The sequence below is a fragment of the Phycodurus eques genome, chromosome 1 (assembly GCF_024500275.1).
Source record: "Phycodurus eques isolate BA_2022a chromosome 1, UOR_Pequ_1.1, whole genome shotgun sequence".
Classification (NCBI taxonomy): Eukaryota; Metazoa; Chordata; class Actinopteri; order Syngnathiformes; family Syngnathidae; genus Phycodurus; species Phycodurus eques.
Genome location: NC_084525.1, coordinates 16,677,671 through 16,697,352, shown reverse-complemented (window position 1 = coordinate 16,697,352; position 19,682 = coordinate 16,677,671). Strand labels below are relative to the sequence as shown.

The 19,682-nt window shown below is 41.1% G+C and overlaps 1 protein-coding gene across 1 annotated transcript; it reads right to left on the bottom strand.

The window, feature by feature from the left end:
• Window positions 1-308: 308 nt before the first annotated feature.
• pim1 (Pim-1 proto-oncogene, serine/threonine kinase) lies at window positions 309-4,209 on the bottom strand. Its single transcript, XM_061680684.1, has 6 exons — window positions 3,823-4,209; window positions 3,498-3,598; window positions 3,365-3,415; window positions 2,903-3,269; window positions 1,810-1,986; window positions 309-1,714 (listed from the first exon to the last, which is right to left on the bottom strand). The coding sequence occupies exons 1-6, from the start codon at window positions 3,893-3,895 to the stop codon at window positions 1,500-1,502; spliced, it is 984 nt and encodes a 327-aa protein (XP_061536668.1). The 5' UTR covers window positions 3,896-4,209; the 3' UTR covers window positions 309-1,499.
• Between the last annotated feature and the right edge of the window lie 15,473 nt (window positions 4,210-19,682).

Below are 19,682 nucleotides of genomic sequence, written 5' to 3'. Positions count from 1 at the left end.
ATGCCCAAATACTTACCTTACTATTACTTATACAGTACTGTTGAATGAATGTTGTGTTTTTCAAAGAATAAATATGAATCCTGTAAACAATTATGAATTAGTTACAGTCTATATTTGGCAGGTTTAAGCTATCTCCATCCATTTAGTTTGTTACATTTCCCATAGTGCAGTCATTATAACGTGATACCATCTAAAACGTATATAAGGCAAGCCCACCTGTAAAATAACCCAATTATCAGTAAAAATGTTAATACTATACCGCTATCTGTCCAACAAAGTGTGTGTTGAAGTCATAGACGAGACCCAAGTGCCAGCATTGTAACAAAAATATTTATTGACTTGTATAAAAAAATAATTTCTAACATAATTTACAATTCTAATCTGAATGGTTGAACAAAAAGAACAATCAACGCTGCATTCAAATGAGGTTTCTCGCTCTCACACACACAAACACTGCATCCAACAGTTACCATCAGTAGACGTGCAGTGTTCAAATACACTAAAATGGAAGTGCTTTGAGAACTATTAACAAGTTATTTACAGGACATACACAGACATGCACACACACATACACACCTGTTTTTATAAAAACAAAAACAAAAACTCAAGCCATAATAAATATGGTCAAAAAATAATCTTGTCTTTGTCTCTTAAATAAATGGCGGGCCCTTCAGTGACTGTGGAATGAAATATATGAACAGCCGAAATTCTTCTCATAAATAAAATAAATAAAAATCTAGCCAAGAAGCTCATCACAGAAAAAAATAAATACCATACTATACAAGTCATGCCTCCCACCCAATGTTTGTTTAAGACCTGTGTGAGGCACTGTTTGGACATATTCTTTTCAGAATGTCAAGGAGAGCAGAGGATGGTGCATTTTAGTATGGTTGACTTTGCAATGAGGTGTGGTTTAGGGTGTGGATGTGACGCATGAAGGAAAGAAAGAAGGAAGTGTCAATGGAGAAAGGCAGACGCTGTGGTAAAGAAGAAGCAGGTGAGGTAAGTCCAGTGTTGCACAGGATGCTGCCAGAGCCGTGAGGTTTGTCTGGTTGCTAATGAGATTGGATTGAGTAGTTGTAGTAGTGCTAGTAGTGGTTGTAACGTAATGGCATAGGCTTCACTGATCTAGGCCCATGAGTGGAAAAAAATGTTAAGATAAAGCCTTGAGCGTAGTAAGAACTGAAAGACTATCAAGAACATTAGCCTTTTTTTTTTTTTGCATTCCTAAATTCAAGTATTTCCAGGATCCCCCCCAAACCCACAAGCAGTCTCATAAGGCACTTTTAAAAACAAATCTGTCGCCGAGTTGTTACATAACTCGCACTCTCCTGGCATCATGTGCTGTTCTGCAAGAGCAGAGCACGACCTTCTACAGGCAAAAAAAATCACGCATCAAAGTTAAGTGGAGATAGATGGTGGTCTGATGTGGTCACAGGGAGTAGATCTAGTGAGGCACGAGGATGGCGAGGTTCTGAACACGGTGCTTGTCTCCACCATCACAGTGCCACGGCCACGGAGCTTGGCGTGAAGGCCGAGGGCTCATGGCTGATGCTGTGCAACTTGATCTCTGTGCTCGACTTGTCTGTTTGCGGCGCGGTCGGGAGCGCCGAAGAGGACGTGTTCTGCATCCACGAGTGGTTGACGATGTCCTCAAAGGACGGCCGATCGGCCTGCCGTAAAGACAGGCACCACTTGATCAGCTGCTGGCACTCTGCAGGTGGGAGGGCGACCGTTGGGTTAGTAGTCACATTATTGTGACGCGTGAGGAACAACGAGAGCGGTCATCCCTGTGTACGTGCATCTTACCGGTGGAGATTCTTCGCCTGAAAAGGACCTGCCCTCGGAGAATCTCCTCGTCATGTTCAAAAGGGATGTCTCCACACACCATGTCGTATAGCAACACACCCAGCGACCACACTGTGGCCGAGCGCCCCTGATAGCGATGGTATTTGATCCATTCTGGTGGGCTGTAAACTCTTGTGCCTTTAAAAAGTATGAGAACCAGAACAGGAATTATACCTACTGTTAACCAGTAGGTTTGGACATTTTCCATGGTCATTGATGGAAATAAACCAGGTTTATTGAAGGTTTCCTCTTAACAGGCATCTTAAAAACAGTTTGGAAAAACACATCACTTGGTTGATTTTATTATTATTATTTGTTTTGCTTTGTGTTGCTTGTGATCTACGCTGCCACTCAAGTGAAAAAAAAAATGCATCAATTAGGAAACTGTATGTGTTGAGGTAATGCTACATATTTTTCATGGATGTCTACATATGAGGAAAAAAAACATTTTTATACACTTATATTTGAGTAAAATAACCCTCAAGTCCCAGTTAATTGTATTAATATCCATGGGCATTCCCAAGTAGGAATATTTTCAAAATTCCCCATGTGAACTTCTCATTGAAATTAAGTGGTAACTTTCTGGAAATTGTCCACCCCCTTGAAATGCTAATAATTAGCTCATAAAATGCTGTCGAAAAAGAAAAAGTGTGCAGCATCAGGTTAATCCTGTGTGCATGTGTTATCTGGGCTCAGGTGCCAGTGAGCGTGAGAGAGATGAGTGAGTTCATGTGGGCGGGGGAGCAGCCATGTGACTTTGTTTACAAACTTTGAGTTGTAACAATACCCCATTCGACCAGCGGGGGGGCGCCAAAGTGCCAGAATGATTTCTGGGTTTGCATGAGGACGCTGCTGATTCAACGAAAAAAAAAAAAAAAAAAAAAAAAACCATTCATTTAGCGGTTTTATATATATATATATATATATATATATATATATATATATATATATATATATATATATATAAAAAGAATCGAATGAAACCACGATGAGAAACCTGAATGAGAATAGCACAAAAACAAAAAAAACGCAAATGTTGTTCATGAAGGCTCACCGTCAAAGTCTGTGTAAATGGTGTCCTTCAGAAGGGCTCCGGAGCCGAAGTCGATGAGCTTGATCTCTCCGGTCCGGAGGTCGATGAGGATGTTCTCGTCCTTGACGTCCCGGTGCACCACGCCGCAGCTGTGACAATGACGCACGGCCTCGAGCACCTGGCGGAAAAAGCTGCGTGCCAGCTCCTCCGACAGCGCGCCCTTCTCCGTGATGAAGTCGAACAAATCCTTGACGTTTTCGGGCCTCTCCATGACGATAATGAAGCTGTCCGCTCGCTCGAACCAGTCCAGCATCTTGATGACGCCCCTGAAGCCCGTCCCGACTTTCTTTAACAGCACGATCTCCATGGGGACCCGGCAGCCGTTGGGCTGGGAAGGAGGAGGAGGCACGTGAATTCATATTGCCCAAAAAATAATAATCGTGGCTCAATGAAGGCGGTATGTTAATCGAAGGCATCACTCACCAGCTCCCCCCACTCGGAGATCCGGTCCTTGGCGACATGTTTGACAGCCACCTGTGCCGAGCAGAGACAACGTAAAAACAAAAGCCGAAAAACATAGCGCCGCGATGATACTGATAGGAATTTGAAGACTAACCGGTGCGCCGTCGGATGTCCTTGTGCCGGAATACACGGTGCCGAAGCCGCCGCTGCCCAACACCGCCCCGACCTGGTAGAGCTTCTCGAAAGGCTCCTTGGCTGCGCACGCACACAGACACACGCATTATTTTATAGTCACGCTTACAAGAAGCCACAAAAACACCACCGAAAGCTGCACAAACGCCTTGACGTTAGAATAGACAAAAGCTAACAACGATTTGGGTGCTGTTGAAATCAAAGTGGCGCCCATGAGAGCGGGCTGCCATTACTGCGCCCAATTATTGTCCTCCGTGACGACGCAAAAAGAAAGAAGGGCGTCTAACCTGGGTGAACTTGCAGCTTCGCCGGCATGTCGGTGGAAATATGGGCCAGGGAGTTGAGCTTGGAAAGCAGCATTCCTTTACTTCAAGTTCCAGGCGAAAATAAAAGAAAGATGTATATCTTGGCTTTTGCGGGCTGAAGTTATAATCCCGTTGGCCACGTCGCAGGAACCAAAATAGCGTAAGGATCCTTTCATCCGGATAGAGGGAAACCCGCTGTCGCCCGGAAAGGAAAAGAAAGCCTCCAAAATGTCGTCCAGGCGAGAGGCGGCGTGTTGGCGCTCAAACAAAACGCAGGTTCGCAGCCTCTCCGCGGCGCGGTGTAAACAAATGAGTACAAACTGGCGACATAAACAGACGGCGCTCAGAGGTCGGGCTTGTCTCTCACACACCGGCTTTGGTAACAAGAGGCGGGGGGGGGGGGGAGACTTATGTGGCGGTAGTAATGGGGCGTGACCAACCGCTCCCCGTGCCCGCCCCTTTCCGCTCAGCCCACCAATAGGGGGGCGGCTAAGCGATCCGAACGCACGTCAATCACCGGCATGAAAATGCAATGAACTCCCTCACCCAGCCCGCCAGACACAGACGTGGCGGGAATCGGAACGCGCCAAAATGGGGGTGGGGGGGCTTTGAATGAGGCGTGGCTGCGGATGGGCGAGAAGGAGGAGGAGAGGGGACAAGGGGGGGCATTCAAAGCCAAGCAACCCCTTAAGCCTCACTTTGCGGGAAACAGACCACGTTGTGAAGGCAGAGCAGTAGAATAAGTGCAACAGAAAGTTGAAGTTGTATTCTTTCATGGTAACACACTTGGAACTCCTTCCAAAGTAGAGGTGCAACGATTCATTGACTCAACGACAAATCCATTATCAAATTCATCTATAATGATGTTTTTTTTTATCATCAATTCATCGTTTCCTCGAAATGTCAGCCTATCAACAGTAAATATGAACCATTATATGTATTATAATAAGAAAGACAACAATAAAGCAGTAAGTATTCATCACAATATTTATTATAATCATAAAGCAGATTGATTAGTTGGGATAGGGTCCAACACGCCCGCGACCCTAATGAGGATAAGCAGTATGGAAAATGGCTGGATTGATGATTATCTTTGTGTTTAATTAAAATAAGACATTTGCAAGCCATTATCAGCATTTTAGCCTTTTTTATGACATGTTACGGACCAAACCAGAAATGTAATCATTCAAGTTTGTGCATTATCTGCACTGTCAAGTTGGTTTGTCAATTTTTCTTACCAAAAGACAACAACAACAAAAATGGGTTTTATTTGATGCGGCTTGAACGGATTAATGGCATTTTCATCATTTCACTGGAGAAAGACGATTTGGTTATGAGTGTTTCTGAGTTAGGAGCGTGGTCATGGAACAAATTAAACTCATAACTCAAGGTACACTGCATTCAAGAATATATAGAACATACAGAATGCAGTATTAACATTTTTGCTTTTAATGGTAAAGCATTCACAAAGCATAAACTGGAGGCAGTCCATCAACTGCATTCGAGCTATTCTAACCCCCTGCCATTTACCTGATTGTTTCCACATTAAACGCAGAGGTTTATTGGCTAAAGTGAAGCACAGGACTATAGTCTCTATTTGAGTTGTCTGACAATGCCTCTTAACCGGTCTGCACATCAAAGAGCGAGGGGGTGATGTTGGGGTGGGGAGGGGACTGGACGCATTCCACTCATTCTTTCAAATTGGGTGGCCACGTTTGGAGCCGTTCACAGGATGTGGGAAACTGGAGATAAAAAGCGTTCCATTCCACCCCCCGACCCCTCACCCACCACCACCGGTTCAAGCCCACCCCACCCCTTTCTTTGCTCCTCCCATCCCCAAGCTCCTCTTTTCCCGCGTGAAGTTATTGTTTGAAAAGCATGCACGACCCATCAACCCCACAACCACACAGCGTGTCAGCTTTACTTTGGTTAACCTCTGAATGGCAAGTGCTAAACAGGCACACACACACACACACACACACACACACACACACACGCACACACACACGCACACAAACACGCACACACACAGGCAGAAGCATGTCCAATTCAAATGAAAAGATAATACAGTCAGAGAAGTATTCATTAAACAAAACGTTTACTGATGTGGCAGTTAGGACAGGGAAATTATTCATTTTCATCTTTTTCTTTTTCTAAGTTTACAGTCTTTGACAGGAAATTTTTTGGGGGACTCAAGTACAGTAGTTGAAAGCACATCCCCGATGACGTGCACTGCTTACACTAACAGCATCGCTGCGAACATAGTTGATTTGCATTTGCATTTGGTAACTGTATTGAGGATTTATTTTTCATAAAAGCAATTAGCGACTTTAAAATTCCCGTTAAGAAACAGACATATGTCATATATTTTGCATATGTCATGGAAGGAGCCAGATAGAAGGGAAGGCATTGCCAAGCACATGATGGCGCACATTTATTTGTTGCAAAAGTAGTGATTTATTGACGTGTTGGAAACTTTTGACCTGACCTATTGTGCTTCACATGTACAACTCTACAAGAGAAAAAAAGTGTGGATGTTGAGAGAAAAAACAACAATTAAAATTGGAAGTTGGATTTTTGTGCAAAGATCTGAGTTTTTATTCTCAAAGCGATATGTATTGCCCACGCTTAGTAACTGTAGTTGGCAGTGGTGTAGAACTGTTGGAATTTAATGCATGGTTGCAGTCTTATTCCTCTGCAAACAACCACAATAATAAGCATACAGATTAATACAGCTCAAACGGTGTCAAAACCGAATGTTATTATCAGTATTATTCGTTGTTAACTCAAGTAGACTTGACTATTGCGATGGTCTTCTGACTGGACTCCTCCAAAAGAGCTTTAAACAGCTGCAGCTCATTCAGAATGCTGCAGCTTGGGTTCTGACCAGAACAAAGAGGTCAGAGCATATTACTTCAATTCTAAAGTCTTTACACTGGCTTCCAGACAGCTTTAAAATAGATTTTAAAGTGTCTGAGTATAAAAATCACTAAATGGTTTAGTAGAATATAAACCCAGTAGGGCTCTGAGATCTACAGACTCAGGTCAAATAGTGGAGCACAGTCCAAAGCAAACATGGTGAAGCAGCATTTAGCTATTATGCTGCACACAAATGGAACACTGTAAGTTGCCAACAGAAGAGATGTCTTTTTTTCTCACGCTTTTTAGAGCATTTCCACTTTTAAATGATATTACTCACGCTGTATGCTGTTTTAATTGTACTTAATTTTTTTTGTAGTATTTTTATTTTTTAAATGTTAATGAGCTGTTTTTTTTTCTTTGTTTTTAATGCTTTTAATCATGTAAAGCACAGTGGGTTACCTTGTGTATGAAATGCGCTATATAAATACATTTACTTTGCTTTCTATTGGTATTGTTTATTTTTTTTTGTAAAGACAAAATTTGCAATTTATTAGTTTGCCTGGGTATACCTAATGACCTAAATGACTGCAGGTATTAATCGAAAGGAAAGTCATAGTCATATTAAATAAATTGCTCTTTTTTGGAAATATTTTCACGACTTTTTTCTGGAAAACACACTTTGTTCGCTGGGGGATTGGGGAGGGGGGCTGTTCCAGCACCCCCCCCCCCCCCCCCCCATCCCCCGTTGACTGGAATGACAACGACAACATTGGAATGTTTATACTTGCTTTTGGAATGCCTGGAGCACATTCTCTTAATACCTTGGAAATGTTGCAAGACAACAGGAAAATCAAGAAGAGATAGACCTGAGGGTCTTTATAGCATTAAAGTAATAGGAAATAGTGGACATACAGTATGCAAAAGCTGATCAAACATCTGCTCTCTTGTCATTAGCTTCCCTACAGCGAGTACTGAGAAGCATGGATGATCTCCATTGTTGCATTTGTGTGAAAGCATGTGTTTTATCGAGTCCTGAAAGGTTCAGCGATGGGTGTGCAAGCGCTGAGCTCATGCCCAGTCAGGGCCTTTGGAGAGGTGTGTGAAAATGGAGAGGTCCAAGTCAAGCAGTGTGACAGTGGTTGGCCTTTGAAATGCCAGCAGTGAGTACATCTCTCCGGGGCTGCAGCTATGCCCGCCTGCATGGTCAGCAAGGCTCAAATGACGGCCCATGTGTCGAGGGTGGGGGTGGCATTATGAGCTGCATTGCTTGCTTTTAGGCCAGTTGCTCACTCAAATCTCTGGAAGATTTCAAGACAGCGTAGGCACACAGCTTCATAACATAGAACAAGATCTCTTCCTTTTGGATCTATTGAGCCTCACATCCCATGTGCCAGCTTTTCAAAAACACGCTGAAACTTTAGACAATTTGGGCACAGATAGAACAGTGACTTACATAATATTTCTTCCTCTTTCTAGATGGAAAATGTGCCCTTAATGCCAAATATTATTTCTCTGTGTTTAGTGTTGACGTGGGATGCAGGAACATATTTTATTCCGAAAGGCTACATTTAATGATTAGCTTTTTGCATGATGAAAAAAGAAATGATAGTTCTAAAAATTGCACCAGCAGCATATTACTGCTGTTCAATGACGGTGAAATTTAGCCACCAGATTTTGACCACCGTGTATTAATCAGACCCCATTCAGCCATCCATCATATCGTCAGCTTGGACGAGAGGCGGGGTACACCCTGGACTGGTTGCCAGTCAATCACAGGGCACATATAGACAAACAAGCATTCACACTCACATTCATTAGAGCCAAAGTGGTTTTTGAAAGTACAATGTTGTCCTTTCAAAAATACAATGTATTAGTCACAATAAACAGCAGCTGCTCCGAGTAAATGTTTTGTTCAGCAATTTTTTTTCTTTCTTTTTTGAATAGTAGCTTCCCATAAACACTTGTTATCAGCTCGATCCTTCAGCCCACCCTTGACCTGGTACACCATCTCCTCTCCTTGGTCACAAAGCTGTATGACGCTTGTAACATATTAACCCAGTTCACATTTTTTGTTGCAGCTTTGTGTCTTTCTCAGCAATGTGGAAAAAATGTCTGTGAAACTTGTTCCCCACCTCAATCACTCGTTTGACCGTCATTCATGGAGATCAGTCTGTCACCTCTCCAGCTGTCTGATGTCAAATCCCACCTGCTGCTTCTCTGCAAGTGGCAGGAAAAACAGTGCGGGGCCGCGATGACCTCCAAGTTAACCCAACAATAAGGTAGAACATAAATTTCGAAGAATGTGACACAAACTGTACTTGCAAGGTGTCAAACTCACACGTTTGTTTTTATCTTAATCTTTTTATCTAAATATTAACAATATACAGTGGACCCCCGCATATTTGCGGTACACCACCCGTGGATGGTGTATCACAGATTCACAGATTTTAAGGGATTCTTGTGTGTGTGTGTGTTCTGGGGGGAACCAACCAGGGGCAAGTCTAGGCCGAGTACTTTGGGTGGGCTGAGCCCATGACCTAATTTTGGAAAGAACCCTGCTGAAATTTGATGGAACATTTTAGACCTTGAAAAAGACCATTTGTTGGACGACCCAAAATAGGGCTAGCCTCGCCACTAATCGATAATAATAATAATATTTTTAATAATAATAATTATTATTATTACTGTGATAAAACAAACCATTAGATATAGATATCATTACATCCCTAGAAAAGCGATATTAAATAATTAATGTATTATCATTATTACATTGAATTAATTTAATAATAATAATAATAATAACAATTCTTCTTCTTCTTCTTCTTATTATTATTATTATTGCTGTAATAAAACCAAACCATGAGATATAAATATCATTACATCCCTTAAAAAGATATAATAATAATAATACTATTTTTCTAAAAAAAAAAATATATAAATATATATATAATTTTTTCCAAATTAATTTAAGGACAAATTCATAGGGTGGGCTAAGGCCAGCCTACCCAGAATAGGGCTGGCCTCGTCACTGGAACCAACCCCTTTTTTTGGTGGAAAACGCTTATTGAGTGTCAATTATTCGCAGATTTGTGCTATTTGCAGTTGCGCCCGGTCCCTATTTTCCGCGAATAGCGGGCATCCACTGTAATCCTTTATTAGGCGAAGCACATACATTACTTGGAGCCCCACGAAACTTGACTGACTGACCAAGTACAGTATTCGAAGCGAGCCCAATATAGAATAAAGATAAAAATCTTAAGGCCAGAATGGACTGGGTTGTAGTGTAATTATATTGTTTTCACAGAATGTTTTTGGGCCAAAAACAACAACAACAAAAAAGACCAGAATGTCTCCAGAAGCTCCACAAAGTACTGTACTTCATTTTTATCCTTTTAATAATAATCCTTGACCCATCTATAATTCAATAGACAAGGATCAAAATATATCTTGCATCTTATGAAGCTGTTTTGTTACATAATTTAAAACTGGTTATTCCACCTGGTTCCCAAAATACAATCCTTAATTTATTGACAATACATCCCATCTTTTGTCAATTACATTTATTTTAGATGTCCTCTTTCTATCTCTGGCCTTGTGTAAGAATGGTGTTGTATGAATAAAACTCCTCCCCTTGATGACATGCTAACAATTGTGCCCCTATTTTGTGGCAGTAATTACATATTTAATATGGATAGATTTGCTGGGATAGGCTCCAGCACGCCCGCGACCCGAGTGAGGAGAAGCGGCTCAGAAAATGGATGGATGGATGGATGCCAGGAAAACCAGGAAAATATGCCACTCTCATTATCATAAACCTGTAATGGGATTCTTTTTAAGAATCATAGATGTAGCTATGAGGAAATCATGCCTGGAGGTGCTCCAGTGAAATTGCTCCAAGCGGCCTAAAAATCATCTGTTACGCTCTCCTCTGACAGCTAGTCATCCTGCTGATGTGACGGGTAGCGCGGGCTGCAGAAATGGACCAGTGCCAGGTGGCTCCTGGTGTTGTGTGCGTGTTGTGTGTGACAGTGATTGACAAATATTACCCCATAATTAGAGAATGGTCATAATACTGCCTTACAGCTCAGCAGCAGGAGCAGCCTCACTCTTCTCACACAAACAAAGCTTGTCTATGTCACTTATGCTGATGGGATGGACGAACAATGAGGCATTTGGGGTTATCATGTCATTTTTCCTTACACTTGGTACCAAGGAAAGTGTCCGGCATGCCCCCACAGGTTTTAGAACTTGTTTACATTGTGAGGCCTTTATGTCAACTTCTTGGCTTGTATTTCATATCGGCGCATCTGCAGAGGGATGCAAATGCTGGCGAATCCTGATTTTCTTGCAAGCGCAAGGCTCGCTGCACGTGTTTGATAGTTTGACAGACTGGTCTGCGACAAGCTGGGCATGCCGGCCCAGCAAGGCCGTGTTCTTTGACATGCGCCCAGCGGCGTGACAATTTGGAGGCAAAAAGTCAGTCTACACTTATGCCTGCTCAGACTAACTCTTAATCTTGGCAGTTGGTCTGGTTAGTTGCGATTTTGGTGTATTTGATTGGGGCACAGAGTCACTGATGGTGTAGTGGTACACTTGCCTGACTTTGGTGCAGGCAACGTGGGTTCAGTTCCCACTCAGTGACGGTGGGAATGTGAGTGCGAATGGTTGTCCCTGTCTATATGTGCCCTGCGACTGACTGGCAGTTCAGGGTGTTGTCTGCCTCTCACCCGAAGTCAGCTGGGATAGGCTCCAGCGGTGTTGAAAATGGATGGATGGATTGATTGGGGCACAGGCATAAATATTCTGAGGTCCGATGACTTGTGTGGGGGATGTCAGACGTATTCCATTCATAAATACGTAAACAGCGAGTATCAAATCGCGCCAAATAGCGCTATATTTAAAGGGAACAAGAGGAGCCGCTTTGTTTGGCGGCGAATGGAGTTGGCTGTAAACACACCCACAGTGCTGCGGCCCGGCCACTGTCGGATCCGCTGGTCCACTAAATTACCAACATCGGTCTAACCCACCCCTGGTGCACATTTGCTGGTTTTACACCGGTCACGAAAATAGGGCCCCTTGAGTTAATGTAACAACATATTTTAATATATTTCTGCTAATAAAGTCAATTTCCTTACATACATGTGTTAAAAGTCAAAGTGCGCAATCCAATTAACAGACCTATAGTTTTCCTAAATTACATATTTAAACATACTGACTATTGCCTAACTATTCTGGCTCTGTGTGGTCCTGAGTTAAAGATGTCCCTGATTGATGCCTCATCCTCTCCCAGCACTGATCTCACCACACAGGGATGCCTGAGGAGAGAGTTATGGTTGGCAGCTGCCCACTCGGCTGCAGAGTGCCATAGATGTTACTAACCTGACCGCCCCGCACTGACGCACTTTAACACACTCAAATAAACACACAAACCCTGAAATATTATCCGCCGGGGTTTGGAATTAGCTGCCAAGTCGTTTTAACTCCTCCCAAATAAGGAAGGCGTCAGCATGTGTGAAAATTTGCATGTGTCTGTTGCGCGGGACGGGATGAGGTAAGGGGTTGGGGGGTTAGTTATTTTTAGAGGTGTTACAAAGGAAAAAGGAATAGCTTTGCGGTGGGTAACCTCCGGTGTGGCCTGACCTCTCCTCAGGTAGCCTTCTGGGCGTCCTCCTCCCCCCCTGATCTTGAGGAGTCTTGACTAGCGAGGCCATGGGAAAAGTGCTCCGGTGCACATCAAAGTGGTCTTTTTGGCTAAGCATTCATTGAAAGGTCTGTTGAGGACCCCAAGGGTCACCACAGGTCAACTTTCATGTCAGCACAGGCCTGCTTTGGGGTTAGAGGTGATCATCATACCTGCTAGAGCCACTCATACAGCTCTTCCAGGAAATTATTCCCACTTGTCTCAATTAGGGGTTTGGCTACTGAAGGGCCGGCAAATGGTTTCTTTATGACTATTGTCTCTTTTTAGGGGTGGTTGTAATCTGTGTGTAAAAAGGGAATGACGCATTCAAGGCTCCCAGTGTTTACAATGGTGCGACTGCTGTCAGATCCAGACCTCTCCTTATGGGAGTTGAGATCACAGGAAATAAGACCTCTAGGTTTATCCCTCTGATTCCTGCTGGCAATGACACTGTTGACAGAGGGGATTTCGTAGTATCCTATGAATAGGCTAGTCTGTAATTTGTCATCAATTCCTGAAAGAGTTTACTTTTACCTGGGTGTAAAGGTGCATTATTTCAGTTTTACCCTCTCTACTATTCTAAGACTCGAAAACAAACATTTTCTGTTGGCTTCAGGTGAGAAACCTGCAGTCAGTAAATTTTGGTAGGATTTGATCCAAAAAAATAATGCACCCGAATTGGCAGAGGTGGGACCAAGGCATTGCTTTGCATGTCACAGGCCCGAGTCAAGTCTCAAGTAGAGACATGCAAGTCCTACGCTTTGAGTTTCAAGTCCTTTTGAGTCATTTTACCAACAAAATAAAAATATTTATTTTATATATAAATAAATAAATATTTATATTTATATTTATATTTTATATAAATATATATATTTATTTTTTAAATAAATATATAAATATATATAAATATATATTGGCTGGGGCCAAATGTTACATACTATAGCTTTAATATGCATATATTATATACTGCATTTATATATTTAATATATTTTCAAAATCTCTATTTTTTATCAAAACAAATTTGATAAACAAGTGCTTCTACATTTCCCTTTTTCAATAAACTGTTCATCACAACCTCTCAGCCTCCGCCTGCTCTTGGTTTCAGTCTCCATCCAATTTGTGACAATTGGATTGTTTAAGTTTCAGATGACATATTTGTCACAGCAATCCCTATTCACATGGAATTGCTAAATTGACTAAAACCGCCGTAATATGCAAGCGGTGATAATTTTTTAAGTAACACCATGTGAACAAAACTGACTTTTAACAACTCTGCTTTACTGTATGATGTAAGCCTTAATGTGGCACCGCAGAACACATTTGTAGTACAGTAAACTGTGTATATTTTACACGTGAACCGTTATAAGCATAAAATCGTGCTATAGTACCATGTTCTGCCATTGTTGATTGGTTGTGGCATAGTCTTTCCCTTTTGAGCCAAAACCAAAACGTCAATTTGCTCGTGGCGCAAGTGTCCAAAAGAGATGCGACTGAAATTGGAGCGACACGTGTCTTTTGGAAAGCCTAGCAGAGATGTCAAGGAATGGGCTGAACCAGGAAGCAGGCTTCTTGTGTCACCTTCCCATGGAGGTTAAGAGAGGAGGGGGTCTGTACACATTTATCCTCGTGGGAAATCAAGAGTGGTAACATGACATAAAGACATTGACAAACTAGAACCCAACTAGCAACCCTTTATTGCTCAGTTTTTCTCAATGTCTTTATGTCTCAAAAGTGTTCTCTGTCAATTGACTGTCTGTTGTCGTACTAGAGCGGCTGCAACTACCGGAGACAAATTCCTTGTGTGTTTTTTGGACATACTTGGCAAATAAAGATGATTCTGATTCTGAAAAACAGTCACTGAGCAATAAAGGGTTGCTAGTTATCTGGTAATGCGAATAACATCCTGTAAAGGTAATCATTCATGAAACACACAAAAAATCCCAATGAGTGTAGTTCTGCATTTTGTTTTCATTTAAAAACTGGTAGCATTTTAGAGCTCCACCTCCAACCCTCCCAAAACCATTTTACCCCGCACCCAACCCCTGACACCGTTTACAGCTGATTTGCATTGGCACCCAGGATAGGGAGTTATTGTTGTTGCTGTGATGGCAGTGGGTTTTTTCCCACCAGCTTCCTCAGCTCCTCTGCTTGAATCAAAACACTTCTGTGTTGCTGCCGCTGATGTCATGACCCAGAAATGACTGAATGCAGTTTCGCTGGGAAACCCATATCAGGAAGTCCAGATTATTTTTCCTTCTGCTTGATTGTTATAACAGACTATCTTTAAAAAAAAAAAAAAAAAAAAAGACTGAGGTTTCTGATTGGGTTCCCATTTGTTGTCAGTTGGGATGGTTAGTGTGAACTTGCTGAACCCAAAAACAAAAGAACTTGAGTGATCAGCTATTATTTGTACTTGCTTATGTTGCTGCCTGTTTACTCGCTGAGTCTCACTGGCCACAAAATTAGGTACACTATAGTAATGTTTCGTTTAGATATGCAGGTATTAATTTAATAGAATTTGTAATTTTGTGATGGTGCAGTGGTGTAAAACTGCACTGCATTATACTAATATTATAATATTGTAGCCCTCTTATGAGGCCATATTTAGAGAACAGCACAGTCCATTTTTGGGGGATTAATTTGTTGTTCATAAATTGTACATATTTCTTCAGTTGGGTTGCGACAATTTCCAGCTAATTTGCTTTCCTTTTATTGATTGTGAAAAAAATGTATGTATTCTTATGGCAGTAGTCATGACTAAAGCTACAGAGAAGGTACTTAACAGACCTGTACAAAGATGAATTAACTTCTCTGCATAATTAAGGAGAAAAATAACAGAATTGTCCTTCTTAAAAAAATCACGTCATATAATATTTTAAACCATAAATGCGTCAAAGCCATTGCATGAAGTCCCATTCACGTGACTCAAAGAGGCCAATTTTCTGGATTTACAGCTTCCGTTGCCTGACCAGCAGATTAACCTTTGAAGGGTTGAGACACAATGCAGCATTCGAAAGGGCTCACCCACCCACCACAACCTCCCCACCCCCCGCCGCTCCATGTCAGCACCCCCCATGTGAGAGCCGCCTTGCTATCTGCACGTGTATGTTTGGTAGTCCTGGAGGAGAAAGCGGGAGGAGTTGTCTCACCATGTTGTCCCCTGGGCAGGAATGCAATGCAACAAATTCCTTTACCCACTCACACCCTCTTCTTTTTCCTCCTCTATTCTCTCTGACATCCTGTCGCCATGTCATCACAGATGATCCCAATGTGATTACGATGAATGAAAAATACCACCCACTCTCTGGCGACAGGGTTGTAAGTAAACATCAGTGACAATTTAGAAATTAGTGACATGGTGGAATTAGATGGGTGGATGTGTAGAATTCACGACATCCTGTATTTTCCAAACGATCTTTGCATGAAGTATTTTGATGTTCAAATAAGATCAAAAGACACGTGTCTTCTTCAATATGAAATCACAAATTAAATGCATTTATATAACATTATTTCCTATTGTAATAAATTATTAATTGTTGTACACAGACCACAAAAAATAACATTATAATGTATTAAATATAGTAGGAATTATAAAATAATACCCAATTTATATAGCTAAATTAGCAGAGACTCTTACCATGATAAACTACTGCAAGCTACAACCACACTCTAAACCTCATGTTAAATGAATACCTCAATGACAGTACTGTAGATCAAATCTAAGTGTTGTTATCGTTATACAGGCAGAATATTTTATGCAGATGTTACATTGGAGCTCATTAGGTGTGTTCAAATGTAGCTCAGTCTATGGTAATTTAGAGTATAAATTAATCATTGAATGATTCCCAGGGTACATTCAGATCAAATCTAGATGGGGAAACGTCTAGTGATCCGCATCAACTTCTGCACATACGCAAGGCTTCCATCATTATGTAAACAATCCTTTATTTTACAAGTAGGACTGATTCATAGTTTTACGTCAAAGCCAGGTGTTTGCTCTGCTCCTCTCCAACAGATTACTGCATGACGAGCGTTGCACAGTGCTTCAGAATGTGGACAGTTCAAACAAAGCTTCATGCTGGAGCAGCCCTCTCTTGCCACAGTCGTAGCCTCACACACGGATGTGTAACTTTCCTTTCATGCTCCTCTGTCACTTGTGTGCAGGGAAGCCTATTATAAAGATGGGCCATTGATGTGACTAGGGGAGGAAGGAACGTGGGAGAGGCTCGGCCTGGAGTCCCGGCTTTGTTGACATTCTCTTGGCCTGACGTCAGCACCAGAGCTCAGGGCTTGGCGGATCAACGGTGACTGTACACTAATCTTGTTTACTTACAAGAAAGTCAGTGGAAATACCATCAAATAGAATCCAGGGGTAAGGGAAATACTAATTTAAAGGAAGAAAATGGCAAGAAGCCCTCAAAGTTCTGAATACAATTGCTACCGAGCAGTTAAATTCGGTTCAGCTCACCATGGTACAGTCCTGGGAAATGTTGACAAGAAGGGTGTGTCAGCTACTCGTGTGACATTAATGAATACAGCAAGGAAGAGAAACACAATGGAAGATATCCTGCATCTGGTTTTTGTCATCTTACCATGTGGCTACTTATTATAAGTCTTGGTTGAGAAAACACGCTTTTCATTTACCAAGCAACAGATTGCAGTGTGTCTAGCTCCACCATTTATACTGTATCCATATCAGTAGGGTTCCTAAAAATGGTCTGGTATAAATCATCATTGTTGTTTTGGTACATTTCACTACACTAATTTTGATGGAATGAAAACCATGATTTGCTAAGAGGGATCCAGGCTTGTCATAGGCATATTATTATTCCCATTACCTTGTTTTACATTAACATGAAAGCAGAATTGTTAATCAAACTCTGAACAAGACAATATATTAAACTCTTTAAAGGGCTTTGAAACCAGTTTTAACATACTCTTTGTAACGCCTGGTGCAAATTGGACATACGCAGAGGTGGGTAGTAATGCGCTACATTTACTCCGTTACCTTTACTCAAGTAACATTTTCCATAAACTCCACTTGTCAGAGTACTTTAAAAAATGACTAATTTTCTTGGGGAAAAAAAGCAGCCGCGCAAGTGTGTTTACTTTCCAGACTCAGAAAAACAACAGCTTTGTCATGCAGCTTTTTAAATTGTGGCTGCCCAAACCATTTCAGCCCACTTCTAACTTGAGAAAACCCCTTACGGTATGTTGCAGATGTTTCTGTTGTTGTTTTGGCAGTGGCAAAATTTGCCCTATCATATGGTGTTACACGCACACACACAATCACTCAGTCTGGTCAGCAAAAAGCTTCTTTATTAAGTAATTTAAGTGAATAAAGCAAATAATGTTTCTGTTGCGCCCAATGCACGTGTTGTTGTTTTTTGGGCAGTTTAAAAGTGAAATCGTGGCAGATGTGTGTCGACTCCCATATATTGTTATTTTTTTATTTTATTTTATGTTCATGCTCTGATTAAAAAGAAAATCAGAATTTACTCACAAGTTACTCTTTACTTGAGTACTTTCCTACTCTTACTCAAGTAAAATTTTGGATTACTACTTTTTACTTTTACTTGAGTCATATTATTCTAAATTAACAATACTCCTACTTGAGTACAATATTTGGCTACTCTACCCACCTCTGGACATACAGGTTTTAAAAAGTTTAAATTTTCATCCTTCCCAACTTTTGAAAAAGGAAACACAAATACAATCACAACATTCTCTACCATGCTGAACCAAGCAGTACACTGTTTGTTGAAAATGGTGCTTAAGTGTCAGTGAGTGAGGGTCTTTGTACATGAAACAGTTGTCAACCAAAAGCATCACTTTTTGCACACATAACAACAGTGTTTTTGGACCTTACAACAAAAATATTTTGAAAACTTGTATCAATGAACTTCCTCTCTTAATTTTTCTGTTGAACTCCCGAAAATGGTGTGTGAGACTGCACTACAACTACAGTTGAAACTAGAAGTTTACATGCACTATAAAAAAAATCTTTCTCCTCACTTCTTGACATGAAATCAGATGAAACTCTTACCAGATTCAACCAGCAGAGTCACAAGGCCTTTTGCTTTTGTTCTTGGATTGATATTATTTTGGACAAAAGCACATTAATCTCTGGGTTACAGAACCTGTCTGCTTCCTGAGTTGTATAATGGCTGGACATTACCATGGTGTTTATACTTGCGTATAATTGTTTGAACAGATGAACATGGAACCTTCAGGTAGCTGGAAATTGTACCCTAGGATGACCAAGACTTGTGCAAGTCCACAATTCTCTTCCTGATATCTTGGTTACTTTCTTTTGAATTACCCATGATGTTGCACAAAGAAGCAATGTATTTCAGATGCACCTTCAAATACATCCAAATGTTATGTCTATAATTACTCAAATGTTATGAATAAACCAAAATCAGAAGCTTCCAAAGACAGGAACTCATCATCTGGATTTTCCCTAAGTTATTTAAAGTCATAGTCATTTTACTCTATGTAAACGTCTGACTTTGAGGAAAGCAGTAGAAATAGTAAGGGAGATTTAGCAAACAGAAATACTTTTGGTAATCCTAACTGACCGAAAACAAGAAAAGTTTAGTCTCACAATAACAGAAAAAAGCATCTTGACTTTTTGTATACATATGTAAACATCAGGTTTCAACTCTATGTCTCAACAAAAACAACCATAGTGATGTTTGAGATTAAAATACTTGTTCAGCAAATTGTACATTTACTTTCATTACATTCCTCGAATTTGAAAACCACACATGCCATTTAAGTATATAGAACAGATGATTTTGAAGACCTGAAAGCCAACTGTTTGCATTCGCAGAGTGTTTCTTTACACGACATCGCCAACTACTAGCCTGTCTTTCATATTACACCCTCTGGAAGACTCATCAGGCCAAGCGGAGCGTGTAACCTGACACTACAATGGACGTCAATAACACGTAGGGTAAGATCTCTATTTTAAAACTTCAAGCTTGGCTAATCGGCGCTTACTGTCTTTGGTACTGATTTACGGGTATGCATGCGGACAATGCACCCTCACGAATGCCTTTCCATAAATGCGTATTAACACACCAGAATATGTCAAAGATGTTTTTGTAGACTTTTGCAGACAACAATGCTGGCCTTGCCAATTCGTCTGCATCCCCAACAGGCGTCCACCTTCATCTAAAGTTCCTTTAGATGAAGTTGGAGGGCAGCAAGCTGCTCATGTTAATGTTAATCAGTTTATTTGAAAGGGGACAATGCAATTTCATAAAACACATGGTTAAAAAAGCCAGAATTAGCC